General features: G+C 46.7%; 1 protein-coding gene across 1 annotated transcript; it reads left to right on the top strand.

Moving 5' to 3' along the window:
• Window positions 1-850: 850 nt before the first annotated feature.
• Window positions 851-2,939, top strand: LOC129595296 (uncharacterized). The gene is made up of 4 exons (XM_055492252.1): window positions 851-941; window positions 1,023-1,775; window positions 1,841-2,680; window positions 2,772-2,939. The coding sequence occupies exons 2-4, from the start codon at window positions 1,104-1,106 to the stop codon at window positions 2,937-2,939; spliced, it is 1,680 nt and encodes a 559-aa protein (XP_055348227.1). The 5' UTR covers window positions 851-941; window positions 1,023-1,103.
• The last annotated feature ends 18,291 nt before the right edge of the window (window positions 2,940-21,230 follow it).

The raw sequence follows: 21,230 nt of genomic DNA on the forward strand, positions 1-21,230 counted from the left end.
TGAATGTGGCGATTTAGTTGACCAGTTCAGGAGGCTGGGAATGCGGTGCAAACGCCGGGCGTCTACCTAGACATGATGGTATCAGTAAAAAGTTCGCTCGGGCGCTAACGACGAGCGACTTCCCTGCCAGAATGGAAGCGAAGGGATGGCCATAACAGACAATAGTTGCTACGTTTACTCCTTGGGAGCGTGGTAAGGCACTCGCAATAGACGTGACGTGTGAGGACACTCAGGCAACCTCATATATTATTGACCGTACATCCGTCAACGTGGGTGCCGCAGCGGAGCTGGCTGAAACAAAAAAGCTTGCAAAACATGCGTGGCTCCAGCCAAGATACAATTTTATGCCCGCGGCCTTTGGAATATCCGGACCCTTGGCCGACGGAGCTACGAAGTTGGTCGGTAAAATCGGACACCTCATAGCGGCCGCTACCGGGCAACCACGCGCGAAAGAATTTTTCCGGCAGCGGACTGCCATGCAATTTCGAAGATGTGGGTGATGGGCGCTAGTTTAGGTAGTTCTGGTTTCGTAATTAGTTCAGTTTAGCAGTTTGACCAACGGCCAAGTATTTTTATTTAATTATAAAAATCCTGACAATAATTTACCGAAGCCACTGCCCTGCGGTGTTTGTTCGGTACTAGTGAATGCAGATCGGTATAACCGTTACTTTAATTCGGGATGGGCTTGTACGCACATCCTCCAATGCCGATCGAGTGCCTTATCCGATGGACCGATCCACTCAGATATAGCCATCAGCCAATGGAATTAGTACGGCTTAGTAAATGTTAAATTTAATGTGTTGAAGCCATCTTGGTTAACTATGAGAATCTGAGTGCAGTGGAATGATGCAGACAATCTTCTGATTTTGAATAATATTCTCCTTGATTTAAAGCGGCCGTAATACACAGGCCGGCTTGCACTGTTCTTCTTCACATACAGGGTAACTTTATATTATTTTATTATTTACTTTATTGGATAACGAATTCTGCCCTTCACTTAGATTTTTCTGTCTGCATTGCAGTTGTTCGAACAAGGACCTTTTCGTGACCGGAGTTCTTCGCTGTGCACTCTGAGGGTCGCTCTAGACATTTACTGCTCAACCATGCTCCGTCTGATGCACTATGCCAATGCCGTGGACGTTCTGGGCGACGATGGTCTGAAGCGGTATGGCCGCGTCGTGGACGTGGCGGACGACGGCCTCTTCGTTGATCTGCTCTATCCCAACCGACGGCGTGAACACGTTCCCTTCGACCGGCTCTTCTTGCCCATCGTGGCTAGCCGAGCTCAGGCGCTTCCCAATACTCACCCGGAATTTTCTAAATTTCCCGTGGAAGTTCTCGTGCCGGAAACGCCGGTGGGCCCGTTGGTTTGGCTGCCGGCCGAAGCGGTCAGTTTAGGACGCTGTGAGTCGGTGGACGCGTTCGCAGGCGCCATAATCCATTGGCGACGCAAGGACGACGGGCTGCGATGCACCGACATCGTCCCCTGCCAACGCATCCGTTGGCCACTGCGGAGAGCACTCGAACTGGACCGTCACATTCAGCCGGGGACCTTCTTCAAGGGTACGGTGCCGCTGGGCAACGCATTTCCCGTGGTGTCCAGTGACGAAGCCGAGGACCTCATCCGACGATTGAATGATCCTGCTCTGCGTAACGTTTCCTGTCCCTGTACAGTCGATGTCGTGGAGCTTGTGAATGGCCGTTTGGGGTACATCTACCCGCTGGAGACCCGGGAAATAGTTGGAATGTCGGATCCCCGTTACGGGCGAGCCCTGGTAAAAGATTCTTTCCGGCGTTGAATCAGCTGTGCTTGTAGATATGTCCTTTGTGCGGTCCGCAGGCGTCCTTCGCCAATTTCCAAGCGGAACTGCTGCGGATGTCGACGTTGTCGGAGGAAGTTAACGAGGAGACGGCGCTGCCGATGAAAGTGTGGCAGGAGGTATTTTCGCAAGTGGGAACGGTGACGCAGACGCAGCTGCGGGCGGTGTGCAAAGCGTGGAACCGGCTGATGGACACGCCCGCACTGCGCGGCCGTCTGCGGATCGGAGACTTCGTTGACTCCAACGTTGACGGCGGGAATTTCTTGCGTATGGCCAGCGTTTTCAAGCGCTTACAGCCGGGCACGCAGGACGTTGTGGTGCACTCGTGCTATCGGCGTGGCCCTTCGGCGCTGAATACTTCGGACCTGCTGATGCTCTGCGATATGATCCGCTATGTGGCACGGCACCGCTCCGGCATCCGCTTGCGGCGTGTGCACTGGAATCGCTTCACTGTGGAGCTGCAGATGGACGGAACCGGCAATTTGCCGGACAGCGGTGAGTGTGTCCTGCATCCGTCTGTTCCGGCAGCGACCGAAGAACGTACCACTTTTCGCTATCAGTTGGAGGAATTTATCGCCGCGTGCGGCCGCTTGCCATGCGATGCGGTTCACATGACCAGCTGCGTTCTGCGTGTGCTGTGCGGCTGGTTTTACCGCGAGTACGGTGAGCGCAAAAACCGAATGGTTCGTGTGGGGATCAGCATTCCTTCGGTGCGGCTGCCGACTGGTCGGAACTTGCGCTGCGCGTTGTGGGATGCACTGGACGCCGCGCTGCCGGTGGCGAATGAGCAGGAAATACGAAAGCTGTTGTTCCGGGCTGAACTCGAGAACTCGTTCGATCTGAAGAAAGTCATCGCCTTGGTAAGCGTGATTGTACTGATGTTTCTATACTCACGGTTATCGATGCCCTCGTTTCCGTGACTTCTGTTTGGTTGGTTTTGCTCGTTCACAGGTGTTGTGCGCGCTGCAGTCGGCTGATCCGCGTTCATCGGCGCATTACCGCGGGAAAAAGTGGTGCGTGGACGGGCTGGAGGACTTACGGCTGGCACACCTGTCGCGTATTAGTCGGCAGTTTCTCGTTCAGCTACAGCGGGATACGGATGCATCGTATTTTGGTTGAACAGCCGGATACCGCTGCATCCCGGACACAGCCTACTGCGTTTTGTGCGGGTCGTGCCGCTTTGAACTGCTGCTGTTAGAGCTTTGCGTGTTTTCGGCAGAGCGGAATTTTTCTACGAAAGCGTTATGAAAAGTCGATTTTGATTGTGTCGGTAAGACAACCCGCGGTTAGAAAAGCGTTATTTTTTAGAATTTTAGCGACGATCAAGATGTTGTTTGGCAGTACGACTGGTCTGGTGGTAATTTTTATCATTTAGTTTTGCTTGTATGCTGGAAATTTCCGTAATCATTGCTCATAAAATTAATCGAAATCCCCCCAGCAACCACACAAAAGAGCATTTTTGCTCTATTTATCCCCCCAGCAACCACACAAAAGAGCATTTTTGTTCAGTGCTTTTATTAAATGTGCAGTGACGTAGGTTTTTGTGACCTGCCTGGAAAGCGCAAGTGCATGATTTCACGAGAATCTGGACAAGGATCCTGGACCACCGGTCCATAACAATGGATCATGTCAGATTGTCAGAATGATTATCCAGACGGAGGGGTTTTTATACTAATCCGGTGAGTCCCCGTAGCGATTCGCATTTACAGTGTTTTTAGCCGGGTTTTTTTAACGCTTTTATTCCGTACATTGTACATTATGTATGCAGATAAAAATGATACTGTATGATAAGATTCTTGCAGAAAAGCATCGAATAGTAGTGCGAACAGCAGCGTACTTACAAAGAGTACAGTGTTATGCAGCTGCTTAGGTATCTACGGTATATACGTAGATACTGCATACGTACAGATGAATTTTGAAATAACTGTCCCATTATAGCGCCTTGAACAATCGGAGCAGTTCTCACAATAAACCCTGATTCCATAAATTTTTTTTTAGGTTTTGTACTCTTGCTGTGATTTAGGCGATATTTAGGGTTAGCACGAGTTGTGGCCGAAATTGTTTACAGATAGTATATAACCAACGGGCTGCTGGTGTTCGACTAATATCTGCTTCTCACGGGTTTCAGCCGTGAGAAAATTGGTCCGCTCACCGACCGCACAACACTGAGAAGTGACACGGGAAGTTGTGCGCTCCATTAACCAGCATTGACGTCAATCCGGTGACCAAGAGCGAAGCGCAAGTGCGAAACGTTTTCCCTTCCAATTTTTTATCCGAAATATTATCGCTGTACGGTTTTGCTGGGTGTACGTACACCATTATATAGATAGTTTCCACCGATTTTTGGCAGCTAGTTCCTCTGTCACTTTCGAGAAAACATAATAATTGATTCGAAGCATTGGTAGTAAAATAGCAGAGCGATCCGGGAGGACTAATGCCTGCATCTTTCTTGTAGGAGACGTCCCAAAGTATGTCGGGTGCGGTTGCTTAGCGGCCGCATCGGGGAAGCGCCAGCGCAACTGGAACTGGCTGACAATTGCATCGCCGGCTCTGAGGAGTTGCGAAAACTACGCTGATCAGAACAGAGAAGGAAGTACGATCAACCACAAGCACAACATTAATCTAAGCTCAATGTCTACTCATTAAATAAATAAATAATGTGCGTCCAAAATACATAGAATATAATTGTGCTTTTTTAAAATTTTATACAGAAACTGTTGTTTGTAGATAATACTTTTGTTAGCCGCAACCGCTAGTCAGATAGATCAGGTACGAATATTTTATGTATATATGTACTATACAGCTTATAGGTTCTGCAAATACGTTTTAACCGCTGGTTTTGAACGCTTTGATTCTGTACATTCCTGTTCTCTTGGTGTTTTATTTGAATTAAATGTATAACCTTGAAGGTGGTTCATGCATACCGAAGGATTTTGTCTGCCATAGCTGTGTGAAATGACCTTCGCTCCTAGTCCTGACAACCCTACGCAACCTGAATTCGTAATCAGAAGGGAAGGAACTCTGGAGATTGGTTTTATTGTGCTGCCTTCTTCCGTAGATAACACTTATACAGTTCACATGCAGCCCGATACAGATCACTGCCAAAAAACAATTATACTGTTGTATAGCGGTCGTCCCATCCTGCGTGGTGCGTACAGCGTGGAAAACTAAATTTCAAGATCTGTTATACTCCGTACATTCTGTAATCAATAATACCAGAACAGTATAATGCCAATACTTTCTGTGATGCCCTGAAACGTAATAAAATGACTACGAGTAAGACATTTGTAATTCTGCATCGAATCGGCTAATAAAACAATACAGCGGGATATAACGATCTACAGAGAATGAAAAACATACCGCCGGTACGTATGCTGTACAGATACGTAATTTATGCAGTATTTCTGCAAGCAAATCGGTGCTGGTTTCTTTCTCAGATCTTCCTTGTTTCTATGAATATCTTTGCCGCCTTCCTTCCGGCTCTCGTTGCCGAAAAGCGGTGAATGTTCATACAGCAGATGTTGTTGTACTACAACGAATCCGATTTACGGCCTGAGGGGTAACGAGAAATTGCTCAGTATTATTGAGAGAACGCAGCTGAGCAATTCTTTTGTTGCTTCAGTAATGAAATGTTTTCAGGGAACTGGAAATGATAAATAATGATTTCATAGTGGCTTACATTTACACTACGCCAGGTTAGCTTGGTGTGGTATAAACGGCACCGAACAAGTGCCGGTGTTGATGATCCACTTCCGTCTTACCTTGTCGGGCAGCGTAGCCGTAAATATGCTTACGGCTACGCTGCAAAGTATACTTCTATATACAGTACTTTGCAGTCTGCGGAAACCGTTTCCGGAAACGTTAACATATATCAACGTTCCGCAAACAGTTGCCAAACCCGCATTACCACACACTACCTACAGTTATCCTGTAGCGTTTCATAATTAATTTTTTTTACAAACAAGCCATGGAGCCTCATCTACTTCACAACTGGAGCAGTGGCAGGAGTGCTCATCACTCTCCCACTTGTGCTGGCATTGGTCTGGGCATGCCGTTCGCCGGCGATCGACAGGCCCAAACAAAGGTCAGCACCAGTCCTTCAAGAGCTGGTCATACTGGGTATGATGAAGCGGCGGAGCTATGGCCATAGATTGACAACAACTGCGACTGCAGAAAACCCAACCACCGCAACGTTAAACGAGAATGCTAGCGGGAGCTGGCCTCCTCTTTTAACGGGACGGCAGTCAGGCGTTTGTTTGTGTTTTGTTAGTCTTCTTAATTATGGGCGACCTGCTCCAAATATACGTACAGTAGCATACTACACCACATAGCCAGACCAGACCGAACTAAGGAGGTACCTGTATTCACACCACCAGATCGCCTTCCTACAATACAGCAGCCGCGTTGATTATATACGACCAACGCGGTACGAAACAAACACCTCTGGCAAACACACCAGGAAGTAGCCGGCAGCGCTACTCCCTGGTGCAATATACTTACATAATGCTGATGACATGACATGACCACGCAGGGTCTTACATAACTACACTGTGTGTAGATACGCATACGCTGTATCTACCACATAATTCAGTTATCTTTATTTTTACTTGGCAACATCCACCAACATAACGAAATGCCTGCTCGTTGGACGCTAATTAAAATGACTGATTTACTGTAGTTATGTTATATTGTCGTGTATAAGCGTTCACGCCGGTTAAGGCTCCATGAACAATCTTTACTCTTCCACGCCTGTAATGCTCAATCGGTAGGCACTCGTACTCTCAAACTGTAACAGAAGAACTAAGGTGGAAATAGGACGAACGAGTCAGGAACATAGAAGATCAGGAATCCCTCAGGAACGAGCTAACCACAACTTCCGGTCGTAAGTCCTGTGAGGATCGGCAAGATAATGCCATGCCACATCAAGGTATCTTAGGAGGGAGCTTGGATACAGCCTCCTTGACGGCAATTCTGCCACGCTCAAAACGTTGCTGGGCTTCTGTACGCTCGGCCATCTTCTGAGCGACTGTCTCCGTCCATGTGGAGACACGGTTCTCCAGAGCCTGCTTGGCCGCTTTCTTCTTCTCCGGAGCTGGAGGAGTCATCGTGATTTGACAAATAACCACAATATCACGGATTGCACAAATAAACTTAAGGCAGCGGAATCAGCGGAATAAAATCACGGTAATTGTAAATGATTAAATTAAAGTAAAAATTCATAATAGGATACATTCAGGATAGGAGTTTGACAGCCGCCCATACTGGCGACCGCATACTTCGTAACCAGCGAAGTCCGTTAACACACGGCCTACGGGAGAGCGTGTGTATAGCAGCAACACTTTTTGACGCAATCAGCCACTTCACTAGAGTGTGTATATCGATTCAATATACACCAAGCAAATTACAACTTTTAATACACCAAAAGCAACTTCCGAAAGATTTAAATTGTTTTTCTCGCAACGTTTGAGGCTCGTAAAATTACAAATCGTTCCATCAGTACAAAATTCAGGGAAAACAGAACCATAACTGTAGGCTCGATCACAACTGGGATGAGAGCAAAAGAACAGCCGTTTTAAATGCTAAAAGGCAGCAGCTATAAAATTATACGCGATTGAGCGTGCCACGCTGAGACACGGTTAAAGACGCGAAAAAAGGCACAAAACAGCAGAGATTCAACAAAAGGGCTCATACAGAGTTAAATCTGAAACCGCAATTTAAACACACGAACGGCCGATTGGCAAAAGTCCTCACTTCCAATAGCTGTGGGGAATGCCACGGAGAACATGGCGCTGCAGCACGATGTGCTTACGCTTCTTCTTGGGCGTAGGGTCAGGGCCGAAATCTTCGTCCACCCACAGCATATCCATATGCAAGACCTTGACTGGATCCGGAATGTCCAGTTTGTTCTCAGCCCACCAGTCAGCAAGATCGGAGGCAGGCTCCTTCCAATCCTCCAAATCGCCAGATCCCCAAATGTTCGGGACAGGTTCATCAATTTCAGCCGCTGGTTCAGCCGTCTTTTGAACTTCAGGCTCAGACCAACGAATGCGGCCACAGGTACCAGGACCAAAATTCTCGCAGTCGACGCAGCAGAGTTCTTCTTCCATTCGCTTTTTCTCTTCGGCCTCTTCAGCTTGTCGGCGAAGACGGCGAGTGCGCGGGGATTCTGGTCTCGGTGGCAGCGGAGAAAAACCCAAACTCGCACGAATGCGATCTGCAGCAGCACGGCAGACAAGAGTATCAGGTCCTGGCCAGATTCCGCACTCAACGTAGTACAACTCCGTCTGGTCCGCACGAATTTGATGTTCCTCAAATTGAATCATCCTTTCATAGTTCTCAGGTTCTTCCACTGAAATACACACACGGAAATTCATCATTCCAGAAAAGCATACTTCCGTGCAAAAGAATCACATCAAATACCAACAACAACACAGTGCTGGCAAATAGAAAATACGCACTCGACCACCAAACACTTACAACGGAGTTTCTCCGCAAACTCATCGGAGATGATACGACCGAAGCCATTTTTGTAACTAAAAGGCCCTTTAAGAGGATCCATCGTAAAGCCGAAGGGATATAAAGTTTGGATTATTACGAGAAAGTCTAAATTCAGAGATTCGCAAAAGACGCGGGCGAAAAGTAACTGGCAAGACTGAACAAGCAAAAGTGCTGACGTACTGCGTATAGACCGGGAACAGCTGTATGCAGTCAAACTGCCACTGCCCTAACATTTAGCGACACACGGGCGGTTACTACAGAGACATAATTGTTTACATGCTCAAACGTGAAGACTTTGCATTTTTTTTCAGAACGCAAGGGGATTTACACCTTTTATGTTTAGCTATACTGTTTCGTTTGAATTTCCCGGGAATTGTGATTTTAAACAATCGGATTTAAATACTATTCCACCATTTCTTGCCAAACTGCCAATTTAATATCGTGCAAGGCCGACAACGGTAAGCCAATACATAAAAAAGTTGTGCACTAAAAAGCAACGCTAAAAGCTAATTGTAGAACTGACAGATAAAAGGCTGTACCGAATTTGTGAACTCAAAGAAAGAGGAGGGTACTCATTTCAAACCATGAAAAACACTAAATAATGGCGAAGTAGAGGGCACAATAACGTAAAAAGCTTATTAAATGCTGTGTTGCAGGGAAACGGCTAAACAGCAGCGCCCATGTTATCGTCGTCGTCATCACGGCGTGGACGATGGCGTTTGGCGATCGAAGCATCCAGCTTGCCCGGGCCGCGTTTCTCCTGTCCTTCATGTAACAGCCAACGACTTTGTTGCAATTGCTGCTGTTGTTGGGATGAGGAGCGCGGATCCGCTGCATTCAAGCGCTCGAAGTAGCGCTGCTCCGCTTCCAAGCGGTGATCCTCGTCAATATTGGAAACCAGTTCCTCGATATGCTGGTTATACGCGTCCACGAGCGTGACAACGGCACCATGATCTCCCGTTTCTCCTGGAACATAATCCAATGCAGTGAGGAACTCAATGGGGTTACGCACTACGTTGATGCCGTGGTTCCGACGGAGTTCGTAGACAATCTGTCCGATAAGCCATCCTTGACGGAAATCCACACGCAGGTAACGCAACAATGCATAGTGTGCGTCCTTTGACAGATCCAGAGTGTGGACAAAACGGTTATATTTGTCCACCGTCATCTCCGATCCATTATGGTAAATCTTGCCGCGAAAACGCAATCGAGTCTCTGGATGCAACTCCACATAATCTCTGTCCGGATTGTAGGGACGATTGATGATCAAACCAGACGGGGGAATATAACTCTTTCCTCCACGAGCATAGTCGTGCGGGGACGGACGAAGGCCACAATCCACCATGCGATGGGACCATTCAAATGTTGGTTCAGGCCATCCAACATGAGGATCGGGATACATTGGCGGCTGGACTTCGGCCGAGACATCTGCCAAAACCTGCACCGAATCTTCCGAGGAGCTCGTGGTATCCTCATGCATGAAGGAGTGGTGTGCTGGCACTTTCGGGCGATACATTATCAGAAATTGTTAGGCGTAAAATCAGTGTAGAAAAGGAACAATTTCACGCAGGATTGAGAGTGAATTAATGAATGCCACTGATCTTTACAGGTAAAAATCGCATTTGCGGCCAGCTAAAAGCAGCTTTTCCACTCAGATGATATGCCGAAAGAGCAACGAACGCTACTACGTCACTGCGGACTGTCCAATGGCGAATACACACCGACAATCTGTACGTACAAACAGTTTGGGAATTTTCCAGGCAATTTAATGCAGTAGAGAGTAAAAATTTCAATCCTTAGAGTTCAAAAATAAAATGAAATAAGATAAATGTACAAATTTACACGGCCGCTCGGCCTTTTAATCGTTATTACATAACGTACAAATCTTATTAAATTTGTCGCAATCGCGCTTCATTTCGGGCCAGAAAAATCTAAGCTTCGAATATAAATAATCGTACGGGCAAATAGCACTGCAGTATTTGTGTAGCAGCCGACGATGGACAGATTCGACTAGAATTTTACGCCATTGAAAAGGTATTAATATTTTAGGGACCCGCTTTAATATATCAGCCTTTTCTCCGTAATGACAGACAATGCCGTTTACTTTCAGCACTAAAGGAAGATGCCAGGCCGCGTACGGGGATTCCTCTAAGGTACAGTCTCCGTTGACAACGGCGTCCCACAACATCAGGTCACTACACTCCAATTGTCGGTACTTCCAGAACTCCTGTTTATCGAGGGCGTCATCAGTAATCACGCCCTGAGGCCAAAACTGCTCAATTGGGCGTGCCCAGGCCGGAACTGGGAAAGTTCTGTCTTCTATAACTGCAGCAGAAGTTTTTGTTGGCCGCGCCGGCCCAATCTCCATTGCGTTACAAGTAATTGGCGAAGTATCGCTCGCCAATGGCTCGACTGAATCAGATAATCTCTCTCCCGGCTGGGATACATTCAGAATAGCCGGTTCTCTATTATTTGTGACCATACGCTTTTTAACATCAGCCGACGGGTCTCTTTTACGCTTTTTGTCATTGTTTTGATTAATAAGTCTCTCTACAGGTTTCACTACACGACCGGATCGGGTTTTGAGCAATGGAACCGCTTCCATCTGGTTATCCAGATATTCGGCGTACTCAGCATCAAGGCGCGACGATGCTGAGTCAACGGATGGAATCACCGGCGGCGGCGCGGGCACCTCAACTAACTCATCAGGGCATTCCTTCTCCACACAATCGAGCAACTTCGGTAAGTGCTCGTCTTGTAGTATAGTATCAACGTCGCGGAAATTATACGGCTTTAGGCGGCTGACATGTACCGTGTCAGTTTTGACGTTCCCACGCCTATTACTCTTAACTACGTAATGCACTGGTCCTGACTGACGCACAATTTCCCATCCAGCGGTCCAACGGGGCATAAGGGATGGATTTTTCCCCACTTTCCGATGAAGTACGTATACCAAAACTTGATCTCCCGGTTTATACAATACATGTGAAATATTTGCATCGTAACGAATTTTGTCCTTAAGTTTATGGCGAAACTCTTCTGCATTCACCAAGTCCAAGGCCTCACCAAGGCCGCGCTGCATCTGCTGTACGTATACATGGGCGGGAATCACAAAATCCTCTTCAAACGGCAGGAAGTTATTTATTGGTAAGCGCATCTCAGTGCCATGCATCATGAAGAATGGTGAGCGGCACGTTCGCTCCACAATCTTACTGTTAAATGCCGCACAAAGTGCTGGGAGAAAAATGTCCCAGTCACTTTGCTGCTCATTCACATATTTAGCTAGCGCCTTTTTGATTTCCCCTACACGTTTTTCAACAAGTCCATTACCCTGCTGATGGCCTGACGCCGTCGGTGCGTGAGCAACACCAGCGAGAGCTAAGAGCTCTCGGAACATCTCAGACATGAAATTACTACCGCGGTCTGAGGTGATGTGCACAGGCATACCGAAGACCGTGAGGATACGACGATAAAAGAACAACGCCAGTGTGGCAGCGTCATTTCTCTCGACCGCCTCAGCCACAATGTATTTGCTCCCGTAATCAACAGCGATTATTATGTTTTTGTTTCCAGATTCCGTCGTTGGGAGGGCCGGAGCAACGTCGATTGCCCAAACTAACCGAGGTGGAACAGTCGGGTTTGACTGGAGAGCGCCGGCCGGTGCCGTAGCAAGAGGATTTTGTGCAAGGCACGCCGGGCAAGAAGCACAATAACTTTTAACAGACTCGAACATACGGGGCCAATAAAAATACTTGTACATCCTTTTATAGGTGGCCAGGACGCCCAAGTGTGCTGCTAACGGGGAATCATGGTTATCCTGAAGGAACTGAAGCCGCCAGTGAACAGGTACATACATGCAGTAATAGATCTTGCGGTTTAATTCAAATTTGTAGTATACAACGCCCTGTTTCACTACAAATTTGTTTAGGTGTAATTTCTCGTGGTCTGACATCTTTTCCTTTTTATTCTCTAGGAGCAGCCGCCATCGGACAATTCGCGCATCGCGAGACTGCTCTTCAGCCCAATATGAAGCCTTATCGTCTGTAATCAACTTCTGCACCTTATCCTCATCAAAGGCTTTCATGTCTTCCTCTGGAATGGCTTTAACCTCGGCCGACATCATCTCAAAGCGGATATCCACATAATCTCTCTCCAGAACAGCGAAACAACACTCGATCATCGTGGCATCACCGGCGAAAGGGTAAGTTTGCCGATAGTCAAACTCGATGTCTGAGTCGTCAGAGTCGGGTTCCGGTTGCTCTCCTGGATTTCTACTCAAGGCGTCAGCAATAACGTTCTCTTTGCCAGGTATGTGAGCAGGCTTAGTATTAAATTGCTGGATATACAACGCCCAGCGCCCAAGGCGGCCAGCGGCATCACGCATATTATTAAGGAAGACCAGCGCCTGGTGATCGGTCTGGACTTCAAACTGGTAGTCCGACAAATAATGCTTCCATTTTTTCAGAGCACAAATAACTGCATAGGCCTCAAGCTCAGTAGGGAAGTAGAGCCTTTTCTGTGTTTCAGTCAACTTGCGGCTTAGATACGCGATAGGACGCCAATTTGTCGGCACATCCGTCGGTTTACCCTTGGGACATTGCATAAGAACTGCACCCACAGCAATAGTACTGGCATCGACAATAACTCGCGACAAAGCCTCCGGGTCATAACGGGCCAAGACCGGCGCCGTCACCAAGGCCTCCTTCAATTGTTCCACAGACCTACACTGATCCGTTCCCCATTCAAAGGTAACTTTTTTAGGAATCAACTTTTGAAGCGGCTCAGCGATCTCTTGAAAATTCTTAATAAATTGGCGGTAATATCCTACCATACCTAGGAAACGCAGTATATCTTTTTTGTCTTTTATAGGGCCAAATTCCTTAACCGCCTGGATCTTCTCTGGATCAGTACTGATACCGAACTGGTCAACCGTGTGACCCAGGAACGTTATTGAATTTACAAATAATTCTGTTTTTTCAGGATTAATGGTCCAGCCGCATTCCTGGAGCCGCAAAAAGAGCTCCTGTAAGTCTCGCATATGATCAGCCAGGTTTTTACTGAAGACAATAATGTCATCAATAAAAACTAATACGTTCCTCCACTTCATGTTCGCAAGCGTCAGATCCATGGCGCGCTGGAAAGCCGAAGGCGCGTCCTTCATCCCAAAAGGTAAGACTCTGTATTGGAACGTGAACTCTTCACCAACCATTGTCGTTTTACATCGGTCTTCCGGTTTTATTTTAATTTGCCAAAATCCACTCTTTAAGTCAATCTTGCTAAAAACCGTAGCTTTATCGAGGGCATTTAATATGTCGTCAACTCTGGGAAGCGGGTAACTGCTGCCCATTAATCTTTCGTTAAGCTTACGGAAATCTACGGTTAAACGCCGGGATTTATCCTTCTTCTTCACTATACAGATGGGACTGCCCCATGCCGAATTTGTTGGCTCAATTATACCGTCTTTAATCATTTCCTGTGTTTTAGCTTGGAGCCATTTGCGGTCTTCAAACGATGTGCGATACGGAGGAGTTCTGACCGGCAAACTCGTGCCTGTATCCACAGAGTGCTCATATATGGTACAACAACCCACAGGACGCGCTTTAGTCGGTAAAACTGATTTCGCCTGATAAAATATGGCCTTTAATTCCTCCTTGCTGGGGCAGATATCACCAACTTTAATTTTTGCGAAGGTTTCCTCTGTTTCAGGATCAACGGCGACAGGGGCGGACGGCTGTGATTGCATCGCTACACATTCGGTAATTTTCTCCGGGACTGGAACACCCTTGTCATCACTGGGAACACCACTAATCGCTTCTTGACAACTCTCCTGAAACTCCGGAGAGTCCATTTGGTACACTGCGTCCACCAGCGCGACTTCGCCAAGGTTGGTTTCTTCATTCAAAACGAGCGGTTTGTCAGAAACGTTAACAACGCAGACTCGGCAATTACCATACTCATTTAGCGTTAAGACGCCATCGAGTAATACGGCGTTTTTATTTGACTCTGGTATTTTTCCTTCGTAGAGAAACGGCTGGGTGTACAGGTATTCGTCTTGAAATTCCATGAACTGTTCGTCAGACATCGACGTCGTTGCGCGAATAATTCCCTGTGAATGGGGCTGAATTATAACCGGCGAAGCTGGAAACAGCTCCATTTTAAAACAGTCAATTGGACCGGGTTCTGGCTCGAAGCGGTAAACATCGTGTTCTACCGAATTAACTTCAACCTGTGCTTGTGCCTGTTTCAGATGGGCGTCCCTGTACGCGAGCTCGATGACATCCTTCGAATAGACACATGCCGGGATGTCAGTGGACTCACGAACGTCCTGAGATCGTTTGGGCAAATTTTTAGCCGTCGGTTGTTGCAACACCGGTGCCGGCGGCACTATCTCAGCAGACATCAGACTTGCCGCCTCTCTCTCGGCGTATTCCCGCCGAATTCTGCGGCTGTAACTGGACTTTTTACGCCTAGGAGAATTCCTCCCCGAACATTCCGGTGATGGTTCGTAGTTTCCCACGGTGGGTTGTACTGGATTAATAGCTGCAGATTCGCTCAATGCTTTTTGTCTCTGAATGTCATTCCAGATTTCCCACTGTTCATTAATATTAATTTTTGTCGCAACATCGTAGGTCGCTCTGACATCCTCCGAAACGAACTCAGACGGCTTCGGCGGCGGTGAGTTACTAATCATTTGAGAATTTATTTCTCTTTGCTTCTCCGCCTGTTTATCTTCATAGGAGACCGGACACGGGCCAATATTAATGGGCTTCATGCTTTCCACGGGGATAAAGTTACCATTTTCAAATTCACCTGCTGGTGCCGGGTTATCCACAGAAAAGGTAACTTTACGTTTTCCTGTAGCTTTCTGTGCGTTTAATTGCTCCGTGCGTTTCAAGGTTTCAAAATGCCGGCGATCATTAATCGAGTTTCGGCACACGTCGCAGTTCTTCTCGTACCGTTCAATTTCAATTATACAGTCCGGCCAGTAAAATAATTTCACCAAGTACGGATATAATTTTTCATAGGGGCCATATGCTTGCTTATGAATTAGAATTTCATGAAAGCAGGCTATCAACTTTTGTCGCCATTGGTGCGGTACATAAACTCGTGGGCAAGCGCCAGAGTGATCAGGCACTCTACATAATATTCCTTCACATATGACAAATCTGTTAATCTCGTATTTGGTAAAATTTGTATTAGCGTGTGACGGTTTTTTGTACATTTTGTACCACATCCGGCTATCAACGCACTGCTGCTGAGTTTCACGCCAAAACTGTGGGTCACGGAATCTTTTTTCTGAAGGGAAGAGCTGTTTATCCTGTGGCCTGTCCATCGGCGTCATCCATTTCTTCAACTCTGGATTGCGCGCCATGTAAGACGGATAATCGTGGACTTCATCGACGTCCCTGCGGTCGCGCTCAACAGGTATAACATTAAGCAATTTGTTATCCATGCTAAGACATTCGACCACCTTCGCTGATTTCCCTAAAACACCCATGTATAGATATTTTGCTGCAGGATGCTGCTTCAATACTGCGTCCACCGACGAGATTTGAATCGGAAGTTGCAGGAAGTCGTCACCCCCACGAACTTGACTGGAGCCAGTGTTAGGCACAGGACTAATCGATACCGGAGACGAGGTACTCGGACTGCTTGCCGGCGACGGCTGTACAACTTTTTCCTTTTTAACTGGCGGCTGGGAGGACGCCTGTTCTCTCCCCCGCGGACTTGACTGCATACTATTTACAATTGTTTCCCCGCCTCCCCCACGAACTTGACTTGGTTCTGGGTTTTTCTCCACTTTAATTTCCTTTTTAATTGCAGGCTTGACTGGTTCATCGGCTACGGAAGCCGCTCTCGGGAGATATTGACGAATCATCTCCTGTACTACGCTTCGAACAAACTCTTCATCGCGCTGGTCAGATCCCTTTTTAATCGGAGCTACCTGAACTGATGTAGTTTCTTTAATTTCCGTTTTCACCGGAGCATCAGCTGTTTTAATAACTGGTAGCGGCGCGGCTGGACGCGGCCACTCCTGCTTCGCTTTTTGTAAGTGTAAGATACAAATTTCTGGGTCAGCTTTTGCCAAAATTAAATGTGCAGACTCATATGGCACAAATTTTGCCTCCTTAGCGACACCGATACGCTCTGTCAACATCAACGCAGGGATTGCAGGAGATGGCTTAACTCCTGCAGGAATTAACGGGTCAAAATCATGTGACCTAATGACATCGGACATGAGGTGAGTCTCACGACGGAAAAATGCCGGAGCATTAGGCTGTCTACGCGAGAGACGCCACGTCATAGTATTCATATCCAGAATAAAAGGCTTTGTAGCTAAAAAGTCTAAACCTAAAACCACGTGGTCCCTATCAAAAGTGGAACTCACAAGCACTGCGTGCTCGAAAGCCATCCCAAATTCATGGATGGTGACCACTACCGACAATGGCTCGATCAACTGTCTTCCTTGATACGCTGTATGTACAACCCTGCCTTTAATGTGATCCGGACAGCGGTGAATATTTAATTTTAAATCTTTAGCCATCTTCAATGACATAACAGAAATACTAGAGCCCGTATCCAGCATAGTCTTCACTTTCTGATAATTTATATCGATTACAGAATACCAAGCCTGGGCATCCAGCGTCGGCAACAAACAAACGTGATCTGCCAACGGATATTGCGAAAAATCCTGAACTTCCATTTTATTGCACTGTGGCGGCGGTGTGGACAAACCAGCCGGTAAGTCCAACTCCATCATGTTAATCTGCTGCTGCGGGTTATTGTAGCGTGCCAACAATTCTGCAGACGGTTCATACTGTCGGGGAAGTACAAACTGATTCGTACAACCTGCAGCTGGATGAAGACCATGACAGCGGAAACAAATCTCGACTCCGCGATTTGTTCGCCATTTATCCTTCAGGATATTTCGTTCATCAAACGGAGGTTGACTACCGGCCTGCTGATTTTGCCGGTAATTCTGGTTATTTTGCTGACGATTATTGTTGTTGTTATAGCCACCTCGTCCGCGGTAATTATTATTATTATTTCGGTAATTTCCACGATTATTACCGCTATTATAATTGTTATTATTCGCAGGGCCATCCTGTTGGTACTGCGGGTCGAAATTCTGTACCGGTTGCTGGAACTGAGGCTGCATAACCGGCACCATTGGATTCATCATCTGCATAGGAACGGGCATCGCAGCCTGCATGGAAATAGGCTGCGGGAAGGTCTGCGCAAATTGCACCGGGTGTTGTTGCTCAACGTATTGCGGCTGTTGAAACACCGGGACGGGGACGAACTGCGGCTGGGGCACATTCAGGACAGGCTGCACAGAAGCCACCGAATTCTGCGGCTGGGGAATCACCGTTTCCGTGTACGAACGTGAATATCCGCCTCGGTTGTTGCCATAGTTTCCGCGGCCTCCCCGGTTCGAATAATAATTTCCTCTCTGCGACGAGCCACCGCGGCCGCCTCGATTTTCATAATTCGAATTATTATTATTATTATTGCCGGCACTTCTGGGCTCCGCAGGAGCATTTCTCTGAGTTGATTCAGGTGTCTTCTTATCTTTATTCATGCGCTTCCATAGTTTTTCGCATTCCTGTAACTTCTTCTCAAATTCCGCATAATTTTTAGGTGCCGCATTATAAATTTCACGGAACCATGCCGGCCGATGTTCCTGTACGCCATCAAGGAGTGCCTCCACCTGCTCTTCATCCGATGTTTTTAGTTCCTCAAACCATGGGAGGAAACTATCCAGGTAAGCACGGACTGGTTCATAAAATTCCAATTTACGATTATTCATTTTTCGGCGAATATCGGCTTTAGACAGCGAGCCGTTAAAGTGCTCAACGATAGCCGGCTTAAAGAAATCAGGCCACGATTTGCCTTTATTGTCCTTCCAGAATTTTTCAAACCATTGAAATGACGGACCGGTGAATGCACCGATTACTCTGCGACACGTCGTTTCATCATTCCAGTTATTCGTGGCTCTACATTGTTCAACATTCATAAGCCACCTTTGGATTTTTTCCGGGTGAGCATCATCAAAGGCAAGTAGCTTCATGCCTCCTACTGTTTTATCGCTGTCTTTTTCCACAATTTTTGCTAAAAGCTCAACAACGCTTTCTTGAGTAAGCGTCGTTCTATCCGAGATTTGGGTCTGTTTATTCAGCCATTCCTCCAGCTGAGGATTTCTGGACATAGATTCATTACTTGCCGTGCTACTGGGGCGACGGTGTTCATCCTCCATTAGGGCATCATCCATCAGTTCATTTTCTGTATCCGAACTGTCTCTATTTTCTGTTCCTCGCATCTGGCGACTAGATTCGTCAGCTGTTCTTTTCAGGATTTGTTGGCGTAAGTCTGTTGAGCCATTTTTCCTCTGTTTCGCAGATGCCGTTTCCCTTGGAATTTGACTTTCTGAGGATGAACGCGGCATGGCCTGAGCCTCCGAGAATTCGACTCGTGATTCCTGTCTAGGCCTGCGCAAAATGCCAGCTGGATTACTACCAGTAGCTAAAGGCTGATCCACATATGACGAAAAATTTTGGGGATTAAATGGTGTAAAAGCGGGAGGACGTAATACGTCTCCTGTTGCTACCAGCGCTTCCCTTTGAAAGTATCCTTCACCGCCGCCAAGAACGGTATCTGTATTTCGAAGCCGACGAAGTTCATCAAACGCTTGCTTTAGATCCACTTCCATCTTGGTAAGTTGATCTTGTTTTTCATGCCATTCCCTTCGGCATTGCGCATTTTCTTCATACAGTCGATTACACCTTTCAGACTTTTCATATGCGTCAGCCTGTGCTGTATTTTTCGCTTGAATCGCGTTCTCGCAATTATCACATCTTTTATCCTTTTTCGAATCTTTTAATTCCTTTTGGGCCTTTTGGACATTCTCTCGCTCCGTAGTCAACAGACCCTGCAACCTCTCGATTTCCTTTTGGGACGCATCATCCTTTTCCTTGGGAATATGCATCGGGCCGACTGAAGACTTATTATTCAGCTGCACCCTCGCTTGTGTGAGTTCACGCTGTAGAGAGTCTTCCACATCTTTAGCCCGTTTCTTTTCATCTTCCAAATCTTTGGTAAGTTTTGTGACCAGGTTCTGCGCATCCGTCAAATTTTTATTAGTTAATTTATGCGCATCTTTCTCAGAATTACAATCTTTCTGAGCTTTCGAGAGCTTTTGGTTCAAATCAGTTATTTGTTTCGTTAAATCCGGTGCTGGTTGCGCACTGAGGCCATCAATCGTAGCTTTCGCGTTTGAAAGATCTCTCTGGGCATCTTCCAACTGTTTTTCAAAATTACGATTCGTGTCTTTTAAAGTATCGCGCTCATCTTGCATTGCATTAAATGCGGCCTCCGCATTTCTGTTGGCTTGTCTTATACTGTGCAAATTATCATTCGCAATGCGTATTTCATTAGCCAATCTGTCATTTTCTATTTGTTCATTTTCGAATTTGATACGCATTTCATTGAAATCTTTTTGAAATTTCAATTTTTCGTTTCGTTCCGCATCTACGCGGGCGTCTAGAGACATTGTATTACCCATTTCATCTACTTTTGTTTTTGTAGATGCGATGAGCGTGCGGAGACTTTGGATCAATACGGGCATAGTTTGCCGGACTATCAAGCCCACGTCTTGGTCAGTTTCTGCCGCAGCTAACTGCTCATCGACTTCCCTAGCTTGGGTAAGGAAGTCCTCATCTGGTTGTTCGAAATCCTTTTCGGACACAAAGCTATGTAATTTTAGCTGTGCTGGGTGGAATGTCATTGTTCCACCACGAATACTTTTGCTTGCTCTTGTTTCTGATCCCTCGGATATGTCTGCTTTATCCGCGGCCGCCAACGCTATTAAATTATTGTCCGACTGGGACGACTGAGGTTCTGTTTGGCTCTCAGCCATACTTGGGGTTTCCGATATGGGTTCATCCAGTATCGCGCCGGATGCCTGAACTGGCATTTTCTCCTTGGCACCGCGCGTGACGCGCTCATTTGCTGCTTGTTTTTTGGGAGTTTTTCCGGTTGCTTTTGACGCTGTAAGCGCAGCTTGGGCCGCCTCTCTGCGTCTATTCAAATCTTCCGTATATTCTGGCAGCCACCTGTTTGCATCCTGCAAGGCAGCTTTAAACTGCTCATCAGTAATGTCCAGGTAAGCTTCAGGGATACATCCCTCGTACTCAATCCAAGGTTTAAAATGTGCTGGTAATCTCGTTTTGGAATTTAAGTACCGCCTGATTTCCTGGTAATCAATCCATGACTTTCCACAGAATGCATCTTGTGCTTCTGGTGGTTCGACATTAAGAGCGATGTACATTAAATTCAACGGGATTTCTTTTGCATTAAATTTAAACCTTGTCTGAGCTCTCGACCCATCGTATGCCCCAATAATCACTTTATTATCTGGGATTTTACGCGGTGGTGGGCGATTTCTAGGAATCGAACCGCCCGACATTTCTGCTTTTTATTTTAAATAACCTTTGCGGCTATTTAAAATAAAAGGTACAGCAGCGATTGTGCTACTGGTTTCAAAAATTGCAATTGTGCAATTACTGTCTCCTCACTTCCCAATCCTCCTTTTAGGTTTGAATTGTTCAGTGAGTTTAGACACAGCCAACCTTTGCGGTTTCGACTGTAACAAATTCTTAAAATTACACTGCTGCACTTTGCGTGCTGCTGTAATTTAAAATTCACAGGTCAATCACCGTTTGCCGGTGTTTACCTTTTTCACGGTCAACTCTCTCTAGCTGCTGATTTTGGCTACCGCTTGCGGCTTGCCTGTATCAGTCTGCTGGAGATCGTTATCTCACCTGGCCACCGACAATGGCTCGGTGTTTACTATCTGCTCTATCTGCAGGCCAGGTACACTGACACTGCAGATTACGCTTTATTCGCCGCGGT

This window comes from Paramacrobiotus metropolitanus, unplaced genomic scaffold, assembly GCF_019649055.1.
Source record: "Paramacrobiotus metropolitanus isolate TYO unplaced genomic scaffold, Prichtersi_v1.0 Parri_scaffold0000076, whole genome shotgun sequence".
Classification (NCBI taxonomy): domain Eukaryota; kingdom Metazoa; phylum Tardigrada; class Eutardigrada; order Parachela; family Macrobiotidae; genus Paramacrobiotus; species Paramacrobiotus metropolitanus.

Coding starts and splice junctions, on each gene's coding strand:
- LOC129595296 (XM_055492252.1), top strand. CDS start 1,104: ATGCTCCGTCTGATGCACTATGCCAATGCCGTGGACGTTCTGGGCGAC. Junction 1,776..1,840: donor CCCGTTACGGGCGAGCCCTG/GTAAAAGATTCT, acceptor TGCGGTCCGCAG/GCGTCCTTCGCCAATTTCCA. Junction 2,681..2,771: donor TGAAGAAAGTCATCGCCTTG/GTAAGCGTGATT, acceptor GCTCGTTCACAG/GTGTTGTGCGCGCTGCAGTC.